The sequence below is a fragment of the Lathamus discolor genome, chromosome 6, assembly GCF_037157495.1.
Source record: "Lathamus discolor isolate bLatDis1 chromosome 6, bLatDis1.hap1, whole genome shotgun sequence".
NCBI lineage: Eukaryota > Metazoa > Chordata > Aves > Psittaciformes > Psittacidae > Lathamus > Lathamus discolor.
In genome coordinates, this window is record NC_088889.1 from 21369175 (window position 1) to 21386295 (window position 17121).

The following is a 17121-nucleotide window of genomic DNA, read 5'->3' on the forward strand; positions in this document are numbered from 1 at the left end:
TGGAAAAGAGCGGCTGTCCGAGTCCAGGAGGGTCACCCCTTTGTCCTGACTTTATGGCAGGAAGGTGGGTCAGTATCTCCTGATGTTGTGTTTCCAACAAGAGCATTAAATCCTTGCAGAGAGGTAATTCCCAGCTTTCCGGTAAGGATAATATTGACGGTACCTAATTAAAGGGTACTTTTAGCCTGGATAAACATTTATATTCATTTCCTTCTTACGCAGATGTCTGGTAAACTGACCTCCTGAGGCAAAACCATCTGGCCTCAGGTGGGAGGAGGATCTCAGCCAGCCTGGAGAACCTGACTGGGCTCTGCTCAATCATTTCTCAATAGCTTTTTCAGTCACAGAAGTGGCATACGTATGAAAGGCCTGTGGTATGGACGTTCAGGTTTTATGGGCAGTTGTCTTAGACGACCTGCATAATTACAGTGCTGGCTTGTGGCTGTAGGCTCCGTTGTATCTCTGCTTTCCATCACGTTTTCTGGGATCATCCATGTATAAAATTAGTATGGGCAGTAAGCAGCAGTAAGATGTTCCCTACTTGGATGGATTAAATTAAAATTCAGTAAGAAACAGAGCTTTGAGTGAGTTTCCAAATTACTTGTGGGATTGCACTGAAGAGATTGTTATGGTATCGTAAACCTTTTTGGTGGGTGAACAGCCTGATGCAAGTGAGATGGTTTTGTTACCTCACAGTGCTCTTTGTATTTTAGGTACTCCGCTGAGTAATCTTCTGTTATTAAATAATAAGCAAAATAAAAACAGTTGTTTGTCACAGCAAGCATGTTTCTCAGAGAATTTGCTCGCTTTGAAAGTTTAGTGTGTGTGATCTCCTGCCTTGTCAGGTGCTATTATATTGAATCTTCTTTTAAATTGTTAAGCTGGAGGACAAACCTAGACGTTATCATGCACATCTCAGCTGAGAGCAGAGCGCATTCAGCAGGGAGCAGCCTCTGATGCCATGTACAATGCCATTAGCTTTTGTCATGAACATGTCAAGATTATCTGCTCCCAGTGTTAAGTGTGTTGGCTGACATGAGCATTTGTAGATCTGCATAATTTTTGAAGTAGTTTGAAATGTGGATATAACACCTGGAGCTGGGTGAAATCTTTCCTTTCCCCTTTTACGGATCATATTGCTGTTCAGAATGTTGCTTGTTCTGCTACTGCCTCGTGTGAGGTATTGTATTAATTTGAAAAGTTAATTTGCAAATGGAAGTGCCCCAAACTAGCAATCATCATAGTGAATAACTGCTGAAACACTTGGGAAGACCAGTTGCGACACTGCATTTTCAATAGAGTCTGTTGGTGCTTTAGTATATGTGGGATCATACCTTAATGCAGGATATTATTGTTATTTATGGAACTTGGCAACCCTGAGTTAAAACTGGACTGTGATGGACAGGATTTTTCACTTACTGTGTGTATGTGCTCATTTGTGCCTTCGTAGCCTTTCACAGATGAGGTTTTCATGCACATTGAAAGTTGGACTTCAGTTACTTGTTTTTTTCAAGGTGCTTTCTTGATCATTAATACTCAGGCCTATCCCAGCCTCTAAAGCAGTCATGTTCTTCCATGAAGACACTTATTTCCATCCTCTGTGGTGCAGCCAGACAGCAGAAGGAGCCCATATCTGTAGCCATGGCAGCCAGTAATTTATTGCTCCATATGGCTGGTGTGGTAGCAGCTGCTCTGGTTTAAGGAGGTCAGGGCATCAGGGCATTTAAGAAGCAAAACAAAACCCCACTGTTTTGTACATAATAATGGGATTCTCCATAGGTGTAAGGAGAGCCGAGGGTGAGAAATTAACTTGTCTTTTTATACATTTATAACTTTTAGAACATTTTAATCAAAGACATTATTTCAGAGGGGGGTAAGTTTTTATGTCTCCTTAAGATGGTTTTACCTTTTTTTCCAGTTTTCATTGCTGCTATTTGTAGGGAGGACATAGTACCGAGGCAAAGCGAGCTGAGATGTTGCGAGTGACCCCTTTGGATCTACCATGCAGCAGATGCTGAACAGCCAGAGCAGGAGGAGAATCCAACCCACTGCTTCAGGATGCATTTGATACTATGCTGAGAGAGAAACTGTATTGCCCAAATCAAATGGCAGCACTGTATTTCTAGTAGTGAAGATGTGTGTTTTGTGAGCAATTATCATGGAACAGAAATACAGGTTTAGTTTCAGTTTGGCTGTGAGAGTCAGTTACTGCTGAAAAATGGTATAGAAAAGCTCTTGGATTTAGCACTAAAGTGTGCAAATAGGCTTTTCATAAGCATGAATCTTTTTATTTTCATTAGGGGACCATTTTAATTAAAACAAAACTGGAATGTTTACTCTTTGCTTCCTATAGCTGTGATTGTTTTCTTCACTCTGTGAGCACATGTATAATTTGCTCTAAAAGAAATGTCAGCAGTTTCTGATTACCTTGTGAGTCTTACTCAACAGCTTGATTTTAATTGGGAGGAGGAAGGATTTCAGGGTGCTCCAGGGAGGTCTGATGTCTTTTGGTAGTAGTAGGAAATAGGTGCTATCTTTGGTACAGTGTTAATTGCAATAATCGCTACTACTGGTTTAAAATAAAAGTCCTTCATTACTTACCCCTGTTAGGGTGGATTTTTTTTCAGTCATGTCAATGAAATACAGCCTGTTTGGTAATTAGCATCCCTCAGTTACATAACCTTTTGACATTGCTACGTCTGAGTGCTTGTAAGCATCCGAACAGGGTGACTTTTGGAAAACAATGATTGACAATAGATAGGATGGCTCAAATTTTAGGAAATTTTTATAAGGAAGTATTTTGCATTGTGAGGGTGGTGAAACACTGGAACAGGTTGCTCAGAGAGGTGGCAGATGCCCTTTTCCTGGAAACATTCAAGATCAGGTTGGACAGGGCTATGAGCAACCTGATCGAGTTGAGTATGTCCCTGCTTATTGCAGGAGGGCTGGAACTAGATGACCTTTAAAGGTTCCTTCCACCCAAACCATTTTGTGATTCTGTGAAAACTCTACAGTTCAGGTTAAATAAAGGAAAGAGGCCAGGCACATAGGGAACACTGTGTCCATGCCCTGAGATGCATTCTCTCTAAGCCTAGAATTCCACCAGGATTTCTAAGTAAGAGATAGTTTATGTGGGTCAAGAGTAGTTCTTTCTTTAAATTTTTTATAATTATGAAATATGACAAGAAATATCTGTAGCAGAATAATGTGCTCTGTACCATTCAGTGGTACAGCTCCTGTGGATTCTTTTTGTTTAGATCTACTGTAAGGAGGCATCTTGGACTATTTTGTTTGCTGAAACGCCTTTTGGGTCTTGCAAAGCATTTCAAAGATGACCAGTTTCTGAACTTTTTTGGAGCTTAGACAATATCTTGTATTTTAATAGTCTTCTCTATCAGAGATAATGATGTGAGTCTCCCCTGCTTATTCTTTGGGGGTTTGTTTCCTTCTGCTGATTATTTGAAATAGATAAGGAAGGCAACCAGTAACTGTGTGAACAGGGAGGAATGACTAATAGAAAAATGAGAGGAAAGATACTGTTTACCATAAAAGACTCTACCTCTGGAGACATAAATTGGTATTCATTAAGTTGTTTTCCTAGACTTAGTTAAAAGACATACTTGAGAAGCTGTCTGAGCAGTGTTTCAGTAGAAAGCAAGTCATTCTCTTCGTGACTAGATACATCTAGATGAAGAGAAAAGACCAGAAAGCAGCACTAAATGATGGATTGAGAACAGCCTTCATGGCAGTAAGGAGACAACAAGTTATGAAATGTTTTTCAGAAAGAACAATATTTAACACTTAGCTGTAAAGTAATTCTGATCTGTCTTTCCTCCCTGTATATGCAGGTCTTTTTCATATGAAGCATTTTGCAAAATGTTTATGTTCAGGTTTTGTCATTTCTCATTCAAAGTATGCAGGGTGCCCTTGGTTTTGATGGTGATTTCTGTAGCTGGAAGTATAATTTTGCCTGTGATCATTTTGATTACCCTGCATGTATAATCTTACTGAGTATCCTGTATATATCATCAAACACAGGGAAGCAGTTGCAGAGTGGTGCTAGGCATTTCAGAATGTAGCTTGGTTTTACCAGGTCTGCGTTCTTCAAAAAAAAATCAGTTGTCTTTTGACTTTTGTAACCTGTGGCATCTGTTTCAAAGACCTTCAGGACGGGCTCAGGCTGCAGTTTGAGATGAGATTTTGCTACTGTACTTGTTGACTGGCATCTTTTCTTATTATCTGGAACTGGGGCAGATGCTTACAAGGGAATGTGTGTATTAATTATTGTGGAATCTGTGGCTGTCCACTCTTTATCTTATATCTTTAAAAAAGTAATTGCACAACATAAACCTAGCGAAGTGCTTTCACTGTCTGGAGAGTCAAATTCTTGTGCATGGTATTACTTTTCTCATGTTCACCATTTTATATTTCCTTGTTTGCAGATTAAGACCCTTGATTTCAACACAGCTCGCTAAAAAGGCTGCCACTGAAGAGGTATGTAGAGTCCAGCACTTCTCCTAGTATAGCAGTTTGAGTCTGGAAATTCTCACAACCTGGGTCTGGTTATGTGCTACATTAGGGCAAAAGAAATGAGTCTTGCTTCTCTGATCAGACTTGGAGCTGGTTACTGCAAACACTGCAAAGCTAAGGTTGCCTGTTTCTAACCAAGATATGCCCTTTCTTACCCGTCAGTAACATTAGCACAGCCTCATAATACCTTGTTAGACAGCGAAAAACTTCCCTGCAAGCATCTAAAAAGGTATCTATCGAACTGGCGAATAGGAAAGGGCAGAGCTCGTGCCTGTTTCTCAGCACTTAGATGGTCCCTGCAGAGAAGGGGGATGATGCAAAACATCGCTTCTGTGCAGCCAGCGACAGCCCAAGGGAAGGGCTGGGCTTCTGTAGGATGCCAGTGAGGAAACAAAGTGACAGCTTATAGCATGGCTTACTCCTTGGCTGGTTGGTTTGTTTAGTTTGAAAATATAATAGTGCCATAGAAAAGTTAGACCTAGTAACTGGCCACCACCAGAAGTGCATTTTCTCCTGAAGAGATCTTGATTATTATCAGTCATAGTGATAACTGCTTTCTTTCACTATTATTTTCACACCCTACAGAGTAGACATAAGCATTTTGTGTATGATAAAATAACTGTCTACTCTGTATTTAAAATTCTGCTCCTAATAAAGATATTTATCCTACTTTTTCCTCATGAACATGTGACACTGACACACTTTTGAAAGCGAACCAATTACCTTGGGGAGTTCAACGTGCTTTGCCAGTTGTCCATCCATCCATAAATATATGTGCAAAACTCAAGTCCAGGACGTCTGGAAGTGAATTCAGGAAGTTCTATTTAAAGGCATTATTTGACTGCCTTATTTTTAAAATTACCAAAACCCATCGATTTTCAGAAGCAGTTTGATATCCTGCCTGAGGAAATACATTTTCACTTCTTATGCTATGCTCATTAGAAAACTCTGCACATTTTTAGAAGTATAGCTGTCTGGAAGTGGACATGATAATTAGAAGAAGGTCACATTTTAATTAGCATGGTGCAGTTTTAAAAAATAATGACTCAATTGTAGCTCCTTTATATTCACCCACTTTTTCAGAGCAGATGGATACTTTTAAGCATATAAATTGATATATATTATGATGCTGATTCGTCTCAAACTGTTGCGTCTATTTTTGTTTATACTGAAACCCTAGATAGACTCAATTTGATCACTCTAGAGGCAAAAGCAGCAGTAGGAAATATAAAATAAACTGGAGGGAAGTGCCTCTATATAATATGATTAATTTGAGCATTAAAAAATCATGAAAACCTGTCTTTGAGTGGTCTGAATATCTAAATACTTGCTTTTCTATTAAAATTTATGGGTGTCTTTTGCCCTATTAATGAGCTATTGGAGCAAACCCTTAGGTGACTTTGAAAAGCTCAGGCAGATTCTTTAGGTTGACTGTCATGGTATATGACGCATTCAGGTACTGCTTTGATGTTTGAATAATTAGACTATCAACTTTCTGGTACATGGATTTTCTCTTATGGTGTACCTCTGAAGTGCCTGGAGTTACAGGGATTCTGGGAGTTACTGCATCCTAAGTAAATACATTTATAAATAAATAAATAAAAATACATTAACAACACCAAATCAGAACTTACTGCTAATGGAACTGCAGAAGATGCAGCAGTACACAGTTCCGTACTGTAATTTAAAGCCTAAAGTGCTGTAGGACTTTTCTTGTGGTGGGGACCAGAGGAGCTGGGGTTTCCTGGTCTCCTTTGGACCACTGATTGTGAGGAGCACCTCACCACTGTTCTTCCCAAGGAAGCCATCCTGGTCTTCTCCTTCTTTCCTAGTAGATGAGATGACTCTCAGTGCTGGTAGCTGCTGAGTAGTGACAGGTACTGTTAAGTATTCTCTTCTCAAAATTATTTACGTGACGAAACAGTGTTAATGGTTAATCCAGTGTTCTTCAAGTTGCCATTAATGAGGTGTCGGTTTGGGCCACAGGCTGTAGTGTAGAAACCCCAAATAGTCTAAGTACAGAACAGAGGTGAAAAGTACACTGTTACAAAGCTGGTGGAGATAAAGAATCACAGAATCGTAGAATACCATGTTGGAAGGGACCTCAAGGATCATCTGGTCCAACTTTTCTTGAAAAAGCATGACCTAGGCTTTATCCCAGCACCCTGTCCAGTTGAGTCTTCAAAGTGTCCAACATTGGGGAATCCACCACTTCACTGGGGAGATTATTGCAACGGCTGATTGTTCTCATTGTAAAAAAATTTCCTCTTCTGTTCAATGGGAATCTTCTTGGAAGTCTTGTGCCCATTACACCTCATCTTTTCCACATGACTCCTTGTAAAAAGGGAGTCTCCATCTTCTTTGTAGCCACTCTTTAAATAGTGGAACATGGTGATGAGGTCTCCCTTGAGCCTTCTTTTCTCAAGGCTGAACAAGCCCAGCTCCTTTATCCTTTCCTGACATGGCTTCCCAGTCCTTTGATCATCTTTGTGGTCCTTCTCTGGACCTTCTCGTGTCTACTATTTTTTTGTATAGCAGGGACCAAAGCTCCTGTGGTAATTCTTCCCTGGATGAGAGAGGGAAATACAGCCCTAGAGTAAGCACACTGTAGAAGTGAGAACTTCAGAGAGACCAGAGCCTGGGCTGTACTGGGGCAGACTGTGTTGCTGCTTCCTGCCCCATTCCCAGATCTGTCATTAATGAACCAGAGTCAATATTACTTTCTCCTAATTCACCTCTGATTCCTTGTAGTCTTGCCTCTTTTCACCCTCCCTGCTGTGTCCTGCCTAACCTTGGAACAGCTAACTGGGCAGGTACACATACCGAATGGGTCCCGTTAATGATCAATTTGTGATCATTATTCTGATGAATTTCATAGGTAATGTTATTGGTGCTGGTGTGTATTATCAACCTAGTGCTCTGCCATCACGTTAAGTGCTGTCTAAAGAGTGCTGTTTGTTCTGTATCTCATTGTGACTCGAAATAAAACCAACCCAAGAGCTGTCAAAACCAGTACATGTTGGTTTTTTTTCTGATTTGAAGAGTACATTTTTTGCTATCATTAAAGTGTCAATAATATCGTGTAATAGGCCTGATGTGAGTCAAGCACAATGAGGAAAAAGTTGTAAGTTTTTACCCAGAGCTCTACTGAGGAGCCTTCACTCCCAGATTTCTCCTTACCTTGTGCTTGCAAGAGGATCCTAGTTCTGCTGTTACTGTCTCTGGATATGTCAGTTACCTGCCTATGAATTACGTGAAAACTGGATGTTTGTGCCTGACTTTCATTCAGGCAACGTTTCTTTGAGCAAGTTGCATGTCCCCTAGAACAGCTAAGCCTCTAGTGCTGTACATGGGCTTCCAGCTCTCCTGTCCTACCATTTGGAAGCTGCTAAAGTTTTATACCAATATTGAACAAAAGGAAGGGCTGCTCTACTGTCCCTTTCCCTTTTTTGCAGGTGACTTTTCCAAGTGCACAAGCAGAAGCCCCTGGCTTAGAAAAAGCAGCAGGTGTGCTAGTGGAGAGTGGCCCAGTAGCTTACAACCATGATGAAGAGGTGGAAGAGGAAGAAATAGAAGATGATGATGATCACTGCATGAGCGCCTTGCAGTTAATGGGAGGAAACGGTAAACTGCTGCCTAAATTATCATCTACTGATGCTGTGGGGTTTGTTGTTTCAGGGCTGAGGACAGACAGGTTTTCCCTGCTTGTCCCTGTTCTCTGGCATCTCATCCTGTGCAGAGCTATGGCCACATTTCCAGCATTGCCTATTCCTGTGGGAAAGCCTGGAGTCACCCTTGCCCAAAACCTGACCTTCTTAGAGACTCCTCCTGAGAAAACTTTGCTTCTTGAGCTGTAGGCTCAGAGGATTTCTCAGAAACAGACTATGTTATACACATTTTTCCAAAGTAGGTTTATTAACATGGAACTGAGGAATTACGGGATCAGTGACCCCTCCATTAGCAGTGCTTGGGGCTCATTGCCTCCCAGGTGAAGCTGTCATGCTCCTGCCTCCTTGCTCAGCTAGGCAGCAACTTCCAGTTGTCCCTGAGCCCTGGTTACATGTCTATCCCGCTCAAAACAGAATGAATGGTCCCACTCCACTTCTGGGGAAAGTGTTAGGAGGAAGTAGTTCTTCACCAAGTACAGAGGTCACATCGATAGCATACGACATGCTGTATGGTACACAGATGTGTGCTAATTTCTTTGGGTTACCCAAAAAAGCCACTCATTTAATTTAGGTTTCTTTGGTGGCAGGAAAAGGCAGGGTTTTTCCTAGCCGGACACATCCACATTTATACTTTATTGAAAGATTCTCTATAGAAACTTAAGCTTTGAAAATACACAAAAATACTTTTTTCAGTGAGAGCTGCCAATTACGGGTTGTGAAAAACAAGATGAGAGTAAGTTTCCTACTGAAATGTTATTTATTGCAAAAATCTTTCCAGTGCTATTAAGTTAGTGTTCACGGACAATATGTATGCATTTCACAAAAGGTGTCTGTTGCTTTTAAATTGATTTCTCCACTGGAAAATAATTGCTGAGCTGTAGGGAAAACAGTTTGTTGCCTGCATTTATTATTAGAATAATGTTCCCAAGAAAAGGCACCCGTGTGGGGGAGGGTGGGTCCATGTTTATTAATAACCCCCCCCCCAAAAATAGAATAAAGGTCACTGAGCTTTTTTTTCTGTGTAAATGTTACTATCTTTAAACCATTCTGAGAACATTCCACTGCTCCCTGTCTGGTCTGGACAACAGCTGAAAAGCCAGAGTTAAAAAACAATAAAAATGGAAAGGAAAGGAGTATTCCCAGCATTGAGACACAGGTGTGCAGAGCTATCAGCAAAACAAGTAACTCCTTTCTAACTGCTTTCATCAGATTTTAGACCTGCCTGCCTGGAATAACTGCAGGGTTTACAGAGGGTGAACTTCACCCATTCTACTCAAATTATTACAAATTACATTTAATTCTGGTTCCAAGCATTTGCTTCCCTCTTTGGATGAAATGTTGGTTGCACTGTATTGAGTTTGGAATATAAAGGTTAACTTTAATGAATGCTCATATGTAATGGCTATCCACAGGTTCAACTGCACAACAGAAAATATCTGATTCACTGCCTTCGGAATCATAGCACACAGAAGGCAAATTGGTGCGTTAGAAACAGGCAGGCTTGCCTTCTGACATACACATCACACAGTCTCTGCACTCAGCATTGTTTAAGAAAACAAAACTGGATAAAAAAAAATCTAGGCAAAATTTTAAGCTGCTCCTCTAGGAGTAAGTAGATCCCGGAGATCTGAGTCAGATGTGTTGGTCAGGATTTGTGGCACGACTCCTTTGATGGTGATGGGAACTCTGAGCTATCTCTGACCCCTTGCAGTTTCAGCTTATGAATTCATGAATAATGTAAACAAGTCAGCTTTTTTCTTGGTGGCTATGTCAAGTGAGGACCGTGCCTACTTGTAAATGTATGCTGCTGCTTATCAGCCACCATGTTCCAAATTACTTGTGACAATCAGGCTTGATCAGCTTAACCTCCAAATTAAACCAAATATTTCATTTATCCACGTGTCAAGTATTCCTAAATGAGGCCCCAGTGACAAGTCAGAAGAGATATTTACACATACATGCTTACAAATAACTTTATTTCATTGAGGGAAGGACATGCACGAACTTTTTATTTAGCCCTAAGAAAATACATGATATTTTTAAAATGCTTGCTGAAGACAAAATTTACCATCTAGTTGTGCAGCGGAAAAACAAGCTGAAAGTAGCAATACTTCTGCGGTATCTAGCTGGAATATTGTATTTTTTATACACCTTTGTCTTTGTGTATTTCAGATTATGGCTGTGATGTGGATGATGACGATGGCTATTAGTTCCGTTTACTTCCAAAGGACATGGACTATGTCTTTTTCCCAGCAAATCTTCAGTCTTCAAACTGTATGAGTTTAATTAGGTTTCTTTATATGAAAGAAGCTTTCTATGGTCAGCAAATGTAATCGAACAATCCTTACTTTTGTAAGTGAATTTTAGGTTGCCATTGACTCTGGTCAGTTTACATTGACCCATAACCCAGCAACAGTGTTTGGGTTTGTACTTGAATTTTTCTTTATGTTGGTGGATCATCGTTTGAGAATGAAGTTAATGGGAATAATGTTTCCAGAGAACAAAAGAAAAGAGACAAAATAAACTGTGTATAAAGCATGTGTGGCTGAAAGCAACACATCTCTTATTTATGTGACTGTGCTTTTAGGCATGCTGTTAAGGGGAGCAGATTGAAGGACAGATAGGATGGGTAAAAAGGAGAGGTGTGCCTGTTGATTATTTCAGTACAGTAGCATTAGTTGTTTCATAATGCTACAACCGAAAGAAAGAAAACATTTCCAGCGTGTATTTGTGAACATGACCCTGTTATTGTATACAAGCTTCCTTACCCAAGTCTATCAGAAAATAATGACATGTTTGCAATGCAGTATTGGTTTCTTTGAAATTAAGTAAATACTTCTTTGTACTAATCAATAAATTTCTGAAAAAGATGACAATAGGAGACAATGTTGGCAGCAAAGAATCATTTTCCACTGTCCCGTGTGGTTTCTTTGGAAGGAGGGAGAAGACCTGCGTGAGGCAAGAAGTGTAGAGAGCAAGCAGGCAACAATGCTATGCTCACATGCCTTTGCTGGGCATTCCTAGGAACAGCCAGGTTTTCTTGTGGCTGGTATTGCTGCAGGAGAGTCACTCTGACCGTCTCTATGTAGCTGTTCTTGTCCAACTGAGTTAGAATGGCGGTGTGCTCCCCGAAGCTGCCTGTCTCTAAAACTGGCTGAAAGAAAGAGAAAGCTGATCTTTTCAATAAATAAGCTAGCATCTGCTTTGGCCAAATTTAATTTAATGTAATTTATTTAACTTTTTCTGGGTAAATTAAAGGTCACCATGCAGCAATCTGACTTTCATGGCTCAAGTCCCACCCTTGAACAGTCGCTGCTGCTTGAGTAATGCAATAATGGAGCAGTAATGCTCCAGCCCTGTGTGCCCCAAAATGGCAACAGGCAGGTCCTCCTCTTCCAGATCCATTAGCTCTCCCAGTGCAGTTAGACTGGGGATCAGGGACGGAGCCCTTATTGCCAAATCCCACCCTGTTGTCTCTGACTTGCCTTTTCCTGGCACTGCTCGGTCCAAGGCTCTTGGCTCAGTGGGGAATGCACTGCACTCTGGATCACACTCTTGATGACTGCAGCTGCGGTACCCAAGATGTTTTCATCTCTTTCCCTTGTCTAGTGACAGTCATAAAAACTTTAGCACTGCAGGCCGGTCTGACACCAGGGAAAGATGGATATTTGTCTTACTAGTATGGTTTCTCTTAAGCTGTCTCTCCTGGTCAAGTTGTCTTTCCTACCCTTTTAGTGTTCATCACTAAAGCAACCATCCATCCTCATGCTGCAGAGGGTGAATCATGGGAGGAAGAGAAGCTGCGTTAGGACACTCTGTAGCTATTATCAGCCAGAGTGATGATGCTGCTCATATCAGTGGTCATCAGCAAAGAGGGGGGAAGGGCCAAAAGGCTTTCCATACTTCTCCATCTCAGTAGCATGCATAAGAGGGATCATGTAAGTAGAGCAAGAGTGAGTGCTCTTTTTAGGAGCAGACTTGCTATTATTTGGCTGGTAAATGTAGTTTTTTGGGTAGGTTGTATCTGCTAGATATTTTTGAGCCCTGTATAGGAGTATTTCCAGAATAACTTCTTAAAAGCAGAATTCAGTAACACAAATGATGTAATTAAGCTAATGGGAAGAAGAGCTTTTCTGAACCAGATTCCAGTTGCTTAGTTTACGGCACTTCAGTGGAAAGAAGAGATTCCATATAACTCTTAGAGGAAAAGCTGGTTTTTTCACCAAAAGCCTATAGATTTTTTTTCTGATACTTTATAAATACTGCACAAAAAATGATATTGAGGGGATAAACCTTTCTACCTCTCTTTTATCTACACCACAAATTAAAAATCATGCTATAAGGAGATTTTTAAAAGTAGTTTGTTTTATCACAGTTCGTGCTCTGCAAGTCTTTGGGACAGCTGAATTTGAGCATTTGGGTTTGGATTATTTCTGCCAATAGCATTATGACAAATACCCGTAGTCTCAGTATATTCTCAAAGCTGGGTTTTATTCCAAGGTACACATTATTCTCTATGCAGGAAATAAACATGCATAAATAAACATGTGTATGACTCATGGGGGTCCAGTGCTTTTCTCAAATGCAAGATGCTGTCTCTTAAAGAAACCACCAAGATAAATTCTTTATTGCTGAGGGTCTTTCTTCCAGTCTTCCGTGTAGATTTTCATTGGTTTGTTCCCCCTAAAGGTTACTAACCCTGCTGCCGGTGTGGTGATGTTATGTGCGGGAGCCCAGAGTCCACCCAAACAGCTGCTGCTAGGAAATTATAATTGCAGTAGCACGCTGCGTTTCTGAGAACATTGTTTCTTGCGCTGGAAGTAGAGGATTGCAGGTTTTGAATGGTCTCATCTGATTTGATTAGGAATGGCTATCCTGTGGTCTGCTAGAAGCCACTTGGAGAGCAGAAAAAAAAAGTCCTACACTTCCATAACATCTCCGTATTGCTGGTGAAGTTAATGGCATGGTTTCTGTACAGGAGTTCTGAAGGAAAAGCCATGGTAATCAGACAGGCAGACTTCACTCCGAGCATTGTAAAGCTTCTTAAGCGATAGTGGTTATGTACATTTTTAATTTATTGGTGACTTACCAGGATTTTTATAATGTTCATTCCTTCTTGGTTTAACTAAGCTCAGGAAATGTAAACAGATTAGAACACGCTAGCTTCTGTTTTTATAGCTAGTCATTAAAATGTAAAAAGATTAACACTGCATTAACTCTGTTTACTACTGTTGAGGTATCTGGACAATTTTGTTGCATATAAGTAAGCCTAAATTCACTTGGAGTAATTTGGACCCTGCTTTTCTCAGGATTCTGATTATAATGAAGAGAGCTTATAAGGCTTCAACATCTGTTGTTCCTAGATCTTTGTATTTGAACTCACACAAGCTATATATCATTGGGTTTGTTGCATAAAGCATGTCTGTTGCTGCAAGTCACTTTGGTTTTGACAGGCAAAGCCCTCCAGCAGTTGCATTCAGCTTGTCTGCCATGCAATCTTTTCACATTCTTGCATGGTGGGAGTCAAAAAAAATGACAAAAATAAGGAAAATGATGGGATTCTTCAGTGTGGTGAGTGCATTTTCAGTGTCTTAATCATCTATGACATTTCCTTAAAATCACTGTGTTCGGTACAGCAACTTTTAAATGTTGCCAGACAGCCTTGTCTTGAGGATTAAACATGTTTGTTGAAAAAGCTCTTGCCATCCTGATGGCTTGTTTGTATTCTTTGGATTGCATTGAAACTCCAGCCGCAGATGTGTACAGTTAATGTAGAATTTGCCTAATAAATGTTCTGTTTCCTAATTTTATGTTGCATTCTTACATTTGGTTCGGGTAGTGCCAAGGAAATTAAACCCATTTGATGTAAGCATATGTATCATCCTTACACAACCACAATATGAGCCATGTTAAGCTTTTTTACTGTAATATATTTGCTGTAAGTAAAAAAATAAACCCTTGCAGAATCCATCTTTTACGATGCTCTCCTTCTAATTTCTGATTTTTCTATCTTCATTCTTATGAACATTTGTTTTTGATTGCTGCGTGGTTGGTTTATAGTGGCCAAAATTTATAATTCGGAGGTTTCCTTCGTCTGTAAAAGGGAAGACATGTCTAATCAGGCAAGTGTTTTTTACAAGATATTGTTCCAGTGATAAATGTAGATACTTTCTGTAAACTGCATAACGTTAACAAGTCTTTTCCACTGAGCTATATAATTAACTAACTGTGGGAGCAGTATATAGTGTGTGTGTTTAGTGGAACTCTTCCAGTGCTTGTTTCTGAAAGTTGTGATATCTTGATGAATAAGGTGTGTGCTGAGTTAAAAATCATGTTATTTTATCAGCATCTGGTCGACACAGTTTGGAGGCCAAAATCTGCATCTACCATTTGTGCACATGGGTGTTTGCTCTTTGTATCTGCTTTGATTCCTGCGCATGCACTGGGAGCTCACCAGGGGAGAGTCCGCACACATACCAGTACAATCCAAGTAAGATTCATGGGCTGACAAAGGGTAGAATATAGCTAAAGCAGATGGCTTCAGAACTTTAGCCACGATTTTCAAGCAAACTAACACCAGGCCACTGGGAAATACTGCTTGATACTACTGTGTGCTGCATTAAATCAGTAGGGCCTATGGTAAGCTCTGAGGTTTCCAACAGCAAATCAGTGCGATGTGAATCATTGTGTTTTCTTTTTGGACCACCAGGCACTACAAGGAGGAGACTGAGAGGATTCTGCTGCCTGCAGTAAGATGAAGGATCTTTCCACTTGTTAATCTTCCCTGTACATTTTATGCTTTTTCAGAGGAGCTGGCTGCACTACATCAATAAAATGCCATCTAAAACACTTTTGGCCAATGTTCTTGGCACTCATGCAATTGTAGACTCCCTTAGCCACTTGGCAAGTAAAAGGTCTCTATCAACCCTTGTAGAGCTGCCCAGCTTAGACCCTAAGCATTGTCACTGCTTGTGGATATAAAACCAGTGTGAAAGGGGCTACGTCTCAGATGACAGATGGTAGTCCATCAATTAGGAGATTACATCTGTCCCAGTCTGCTGCACACATCAGTGGGGACAGGCAGCTGTATTGATACCACTGTGCAGAGAGGTAGTTTGGGGGTCCCAAGGCCTATGTTCAGCCCGTGGTGCAGTCCCATCCATTAATCCACCTTGACTACTACAGCATGTATGATGCTCAGAAGGAGATAAGCAATTGAGGCCATCTGTGACACCTCAAGTCAAGGTCAGAAGTAGGCAGGATGAAGACACAGCTATTATAGGACTTAGATGAGGTTTGGAAGGAAGGCTGTGGCTCTTCCAGTGTCATTTCAAGCCTGCTTTCCCAGCCAAGCTTAGCTATCATTAAATTCTTAGGTAGATCCTATATTGATTGGGGCATAGGCTACCTTGCCATCCAAGAAAATGCTTTTGAGGGGCTTGGTATGTGTGTGTCTACTTTTAAGTTACTCCCTCTACTGCAATAAATTGCAAGGACCTTGCTAGGGATTGCAGCTTTCCTTCTGCAAGGAAGTGAGCACTGAGCTCACCGAGTGCAGAGTGCTCAGTGCTCAGCAGGAGAAAGCAATCACTACTGAAGAGCAGAGATGTTGAGACAAAAAGAGGAGGAAAGCAGCACAGGCAGGGAATTGTGGTGAAACTTGGAGCATGCAAGCATCAGTTGCTCCAGATGTCAGAGACAGGGATGTCCCTCACCAGAGGTGAGAAGCAAGTAGTGAACGCAGTGGAGGAGACCTGGGCTGGTAAGCTGTGATCTGAAATTCCTCCTCATTTCACTGTGAGACAAGTCTCCATGTTTCCTGATACTTCAAAGGAAGGAGTGTGTTTGTGTGTGTGTGAAACTGTGTCAGATGGCTCCCCATAACATCCCTTACTTTTCACTCTTAGCTGCTCAACATGGGCATGGTGCCTGTCTTGCTCTCCAGCTAGTGACTGTAGGTCACTCACTGCCGGATCCTGCCCAGCAATGACTCAGCAGGCAGAAGGACTGGGACACAGTAGCTTCTGTCCCTAGAAAGAGAGCAGTTCTGGCACTTGGAGGTTTCACCCGTGCCTTTGCTCTGAGTCTGCTTTGCTGTCTCTGATAATCTCACCTCTTGTACCATTTCTTACGGGTAGCTGAAGGAAATGAATGTGGAAGCTGAGGGAATCTAGAATCACCAAGGACTTTTGGCAGACTGGCATGGGGCCATGGTCCCCCTTACATGTAGACCCTTACTGCCTATGTTGTCTGCCCTTCTCTGTAACATGCAATCACTGGTATTTTTGGAAGAGATGGATGTTGTGAAATAGTTTCTGGAAGTGCTGCTCTCACTTGTGTCAGCCACTGTTGCAGGTACTGTGCGATCAGTGCAGAAAGCAGCAGTGTCTCAGCCACAGCAGCATCCAGGAACAGCAAGAAGGAAGTCATGAAGAGAGTCCTTGTGTCTGAGGGTGCAACATGTGAGAAAGGACTGCGTTAGGAGCATGGCACAGTCTGGTCTAGTTGAAAAGTAGGAGTGACAGCTACTTCCCAGCCAACGCTAGAGGAGAGCTTTAGGGACAGGAGTGGGTTTTGCTTCTGGACAGCAGCTGATCGAAACCTTGGGTTGCATCCTTGGATGGTGCAGCCATCAGTGCTTGGTGAGACTCAGTTCGGTGCCAGAGTCACCCTTGTGGGTGGGTGGAAGTCAAACTCGTGGTCACCCCATCTGCCAGCAAAACCAGAAAATGTCTCTAGAGGAAGCAAAGTTACCTGCTGGAATCCCTGCAGTCTGTCATGAATATTTAAGGTGTGAAAAGCTAACAAAATGCAGTGGAGTCGGACATGAAAGTGAAATCTGCCTTTTTAAACCTGACAGTGATATCAGCAAGGACACGGTGTCTGGGAGCAGTCTGAAGAAAAATGTAGAGGCATTTAGGAA

General features: G+C 41.3%; 1 protein-coding gene across 4 annotated transcripts in view; it reads left to right on the forward strand.

Moving 5' to 3' along the window:
* BRF1 (BRF1 RNA polymerase III transcription initiation factor subunit) overlaps positions 1-17121 on the forward strand; it is a 221134-nt gene that overhangs the window by 161978 nt on the left and 42035 nt on the right. For 3 of the 4 annotated variants that reach the window (XM_065683412.1, XM_065683414.1, XM_065683413.1), the window contains 3 exons: positions 4443-4494; positions 7986-8154; positions 10371-14173. The exons of the other annotated variant lie outside the window; for it this stretch is intronic. In XM_065683412.1, the coding sequence (XP_065539484.1) occupies positions 4443-4494; positions 7986-8154; positions 10371-10408 (259 nt within the window). In that variant the 3' untranslated portion in view covers positions 10409-14173. Of the gene's footprint in view, positions 1-4442; positions 4495-7985; positions 8155-10370; positions 14174-17121 lie in introns of those variants that run through there. 4 annotated transcript variants of the gene reach the window in all.